The sequence below is a fragment of the Henckelia pumila genome, chromosome 2 (genome assembly GCF_033568475.1).
Source record: "Henckelia pumila isolate YLH828 chromosome 2, ASM3356847v2, whole genome shotgun sequence".
Classification (NCBI taxonomy): domain Eukaryota; kingdom Viridiplantae; phylum Streptophyta; class Magnoliopsida; order Lamiales; family Gesneriaceae; genus Henckelia; species Henckelia pumila.
This window is the reverse complement of record NC_133121.1, coordinates 67,484,199-67,489,147: the sequence shown is the minus strand read 5'-3', so window position 1 is coordinate 67,489,147 and position 4,949 is coordinate 67,484,199. Positions and strand designations below refer to the sequence as shown.

Genomic DNA, 4,949 nt, shown 5'->3' with positions numbered 1-4,949 from the left:
GAGTAAAATTTTTCAAAAATTTTATTATTTTTCAACTACCTCGTCATAGGCTAACAATCTCATCCTCAACTCATGCATACGACACAAACAAAAAACAAAATGAATGCAATAACAAAAAAAACACAAATGCAACAATATGAATACATCCCTCCACACTTAATTGAAGCATTTCCCTCAATGCGTCAAAACACAAAACACAAACAAACAACCCAACACAATGCAATGAAAAAAATGTAAAACGAAACTCCCCTGGTTTAAGTGTTGGCACTGTCCTCTTCAACGTCTGACAACATCACGAAAGAATCATATTGAAACTTTGACTGCGGAGGTGGCGGCATTCGGTTTCTGAAAAAAAAAAATAAACGCAAAAACAAAATGAAAGATAAAAACTAAACTAAAGAAAAAAAAAGAAAAAAAAACACTGGGTTGTCTCCCAGTGAGCGCTAAATTTACAGTCAGTCTATAGCTCGACTGCATACTTCAGTTCATCAAGGTGGTTCATATCTAGTTCCCTTGTCCACCTTCACCCACTTGCGCAGTTTTGTAGAGATTTTTGGTCTTTGCTTCTTCTTCTTGGATTTCTTGGGTGCCTGCAGTTCAGAACGAACACTTTCAGTAGTAAAATTCTCCATAGGTTTTGCAATAACCTTCTTAACTTTATTCCCATTCACAACCTTCTTGTGTTCTTGCGACAAGTTATTAATGACATCAAGATTATTAACAACACTTTCACAATCAGGAATTTGCAGGGTATCAAAAATATGAAACTTAACAACCTCCCTATCAAACTCCATTGTGAGAGTGCCATTGTTCACATCTATAACAAATTTTGAAGTTTTCAAAAATGGTCTTCCTAGTAAAATTGGATTATTCAAATCATTATTTTTCATATCAAGCACATAGAAATCAGCAAAAAAGACCAAATTGTCAACTTGCACAAGAACATCTTCTAGCACTCCTCTTGGAAAAATTGTAGATTTATCAGCCATTTGAATAACAATTCTAGTTTCAGTCAAAGGCCCTAGTTTTAAGGAAGCATACACAGAATATGACATGACATTGATCGACGCTCCTAAATCTAACATGGTCGTATCAAGCTGAACATCTCCTATCTTGCAAGGAATTGAGAACATACCTGGATCCTTGCATTTTGTAGGTACCTTTCTTTGAATTACAGCAGAGACCTGTTCTCCCAATTCAACTTTCTGACATCCCTTTAACTTTTGTTTTCTCTTCACAGTACACAATTCTTTTAAAATTTTAGAATAACGAGGTACTTGTTTAATAGCATCTAACAAAGGGATATTTAGCTCGCATCTACGAAACACTTCATACAACTGCTTAATTCCATCATCTTTCCTAGACTCTTTCAATGCTAAGGGAAAAGGGGCTACATGTCTATACTCGGAAAAAGCAGGGAACTTACCTCTAGGTACTTCTTGAATTGTGTCTTCCTCCTCTACCTTGGATTCCTGATCATCTTTGTTCTATACTGGTTCTTTCACCACATCTTCATTAACCTTCAACTCCTTTCCACTCCTCAAGGTGATTGCACTCACATTCTCCCTCGGATTCACCACAGTCTGTGATGGTAAGATGTTCGAATTCAGTGCCTCCAACCTGTTCACTGCGGTTGCCAACTGCCCCATTTGAGTGTTCAACTGTTGGATACTTGCTCGAGTTTTCTGTTGAAAAGCGGAAGTATTAGTAGCAAGATCCTTAACAATGTTTTCTAGAAACTCACCAGGCGTGGGGACTTGAGGATGCTGTGGTTGTTGGGGGTATGGCGGCCTATAAGCTAGATTGTGCGGTGGTGCTTGAATTGCTTGCGGGTTCAAATATCTCAGGTTTGGATGATCCTTCCAACCAGGATTGTATGTGTTGGAGTATGGGTCATACTTCCATTGTGGCGGTCCGGGAAATCCTCCTGCTACATTGACTTGCTCAGCCGATCCCTCTTGAAGTATGGGACACATGTCAGTCGCATGTCCCCTTGCAGTGAAAATTCCACAAACCTTCATATTTTGTCCATTCCTTACAGCCATTTGACGCACAAGAGACGTCAGATCAATCAGTTGCTATTCAAGGGAAGAAACATTTACCTCAGTATTCCTTCCGGGTGTTGGATCACTCCTGAAGGTTCAAAATTGTTGAGAATTGGCGGCCATGTTCTCTATCAGATTCCTTGCTTTGACAGGAGTTTTGTCCACGAAAACTCCTCCACTGGCCGCATCCAGCAGCATATTCCCGTCATGAGACAATAAACCTTCATAGCACAATTGAATTAATTGGTTTTCACTTATCTGATGTTGCGGACAGCTAGCGCAAAGCTTCTTGAACCGCTCCCAATACTCATGTAGTGACTCTCCGGAGTATTGCATGATTCCATAGATTTCCTTCCGGATGTTCGCAGCTCTAGAGGCTGGGAAATATTTCTCCAGAAAGATTCTTTTCATTTCCGTCCACGTCATGATGGAACCAGAGGGCAAGTAATACAGTCAATCCTTAGCAGCACTCTTCAAAGAGAAAGGAAAAGCTCTCAGCTGAATCTGCTCCTCTGTCACTCCATGGGGTTTCATACTTGTGCAAACCACGTGGAACTCCATTAAGTGCTTATTCGGATCCTCACCTGCAAGACCATGAAAAGCAGGTAATAAGTGAATTAATCCAGAATTGAGCTCAAAAGTCACATTATTTTCTAAAGTAGGAAAAGTAATGCATAAAGGTTGTTGATTGGGGTCAGGAGTGCCCAATTGTCGAAGACTCAGATTTGCATTAGCAGCCATCTCTTCTTCTTCTCGAAAAGCAGCTCGAGCAGCGGCTTCTTGTTGTTGCCTACGGAGTTCTCTCCTTCGCATGTGCAAAGTTCTTTCAATCTCCGTGTCGTAGGGGAATTCTTCTTCAGAAGATTCTCCTGTAAGAATTAACAAACCCGAAAAGAACTGGGGAAAGAATATAAAATAAAAAATAAAAAAAAGAACACAAATAAACTAAACGCCTTCCCCGACAACGACGCCAAAATTTGGTAGCGCTCAGTCGTGTCGCGCCCAAATTACCCGACTCCAATCAGATAAATAAATTATGTAGTAGTGAGAGTAGGGATCGTTCCTACGAGAAAAATAAAATTTATTTGTATTCTTAAAAATACTGGAAATAAATAAAACGGGGTTTGAGATTGAGATTAACTACTAGAAATTTAAGCAATTAAAAATTTAATATTATCACTATCATGCAAGAATAAAAATTCAACTGGAGAAATCAATAAGAGACGAGACTTGGTATCAGTCGACTACACCCTTGATATTCATTCATTCAATCATCGATTCCCTAAAAATAATTAATCATATTAAATATTCGTCATTGAAAATCAAATTCCTGTTTTCCTTAATTTTAGCTAATTAGAAAACAACATTCTAAATTAACCCTTACCCCATAAATTAACCCAATACCAGCGATCAGATTTAAATCCACGGTAGCATTCAAACTAGTAAAACTGACGAATCTAGACAACACAAACACTAGCGGTTGTATTTAGCATAGTCAATAATTAACCCTACAATTTAATAAATTCAACAGCAGAAAATATCAAACGTATTTGCTTCGCAAATTAGTTATTTCAAATAATTACGGATTTGAATTCTATTTTAGCTATAGTTTGCAAAACAAAATCCTAAGATGGCCAATCCTAAAATCTCGCATACAAACATGAAATAAACCAGATCAAATATTGATACTTAACAAGAATTAAACACTACGAATCGAATCTCATGAATAAAATATATCAAGGTTTCGTCTCCCTCAACCAAGTATAAAAGGTTTAGTTACAACGATTCATCACCAAATCAATAAAAATTCAAAGAAGAGAGAAAACTAGAGAGAAAATTGAAAGAACAAAACCTAGCCGCCTTAGAGATCTCCCCAAGTCTGATAATAATCCCCCAAAAACGGAATTAAAAGCCTAATAAAGTCTAGAGTCCAAAATAAAAGAGTTTCAAAAATTACAAAATCCTTCCCGTACAGACCCGCTCGCTCGATCGGTAAACATTGGCCGATCGAGCGAGCCAAAATAATCAAGCTACTGGCTTCAAAACACGCGCGCCGCTCGATCGGTAAACTTCTGCAGATCGAGCGGCCAAAAAATATCGGAGCCCACTGTCTTCGCAAAACATGCTCCGCTCGATCGGTAAACTCCTGCAGATCGAGCGGCCAAAAATTCTTTAGAAATTCCAGCTTTTCCATTGCTTCAAAGATTCCTTCCATGTATCCGCCAAAATGTACAACCTAACCAAAAAACCGGGAAACCAATCATGCAAACATGGAAAATGAAATACGAACAAAATGCATAAATAAGACATGTAAACAAATGCAAAACAACAGCAAAATGACACTAACAAATGCAATAAAAACATAACTATCACTTTCACCTGCTGGCAATTAAGACATCGAGAAACAAAATCAGTGATATCCGACTTCATTTGTTTCCACCAGTATTGAGTCTTTAGATCGTTGTACATCTTCCTACCACCAGGATGAATGCTATAACGACTACAATGCACCTATTTAAGAAGTTGTCGCACATCAGAAATATCAGGCACTACAAGTCGGTTGTTTACTTATAGAAGTTCATCTCGAACGTGGTATTCGGATACATGCCCTGACCGGAATTTCTCAATTGAATTCTGCACATTCTGATCAAGTTTCTGAGCATCTTTAATTCTCAAAAGTAACTCTGGTTCAACTTGAATTTGATAAAGTCAAAGAGGCTAACAATTCATTTCAAATACTAATCCAGAAAAACAACATTCTTCAATTAAATTTGATACACCAATCGTCGATAGAGACAAAGAACATACCTTTTGACTCAGTGCATCACCAGCTGCATTGGATTTTCCCGGATAGCATTTAATTTCACAATCGAAATCTTTAAGCAAATCAAGCCATCTGCACTG

General features: G+C 38.1%; 1 protein-coding gene across 1 annotated transcript; it reads right to left on the bottom strand.

Moving 5' to 3' along the window:
* Positions 1–488: 488 nt before the first annotated feature.
* Positions 489–2,045, bottom strand: LOC140877709 (uncharacterized). The gene is made up of 3 exons (XM_073281265.1): positions 1,521–2,045; positions 1,278–1,472; positions 489–1,112 (listed from the first exon to the last, which is right to left on the bottom strand). The coding sequence occupies exons 1-3, from the start codon at positions 2,043–2,045 to the stop codon at positions 489–491; spliced, it is 1,344 nt and encodes a 447-aa protein (XP_073137366.1).
* Between the last annotated feature and the right edge of the window lie 2,904 nt (positions 2,046–4,949).

Coding starts and splice junctions, on each gene's coding strand:
- LOC140877709 (XM_073281265.1), bottom strand. CDS start 2,045: ATGGCTGTAAGGAATGGACAAAATATGAAGGTTTGTGGAATTTTCACT. Junction 1,473..1,520: donor GGAGTGGAAAGGAGTTGAAG/GTTAATGAAGAT, acceptor AAAGATGATCAG/GAATCCAAGGTAGAGGAGGA. Junction 1,113..1,277: donor TGTTAGATGCTATTAAACAA/GTACCTCGTTAT, acceptor ATTCCTTGCAAG/ATAGGAGATGTTCAGCTTGA.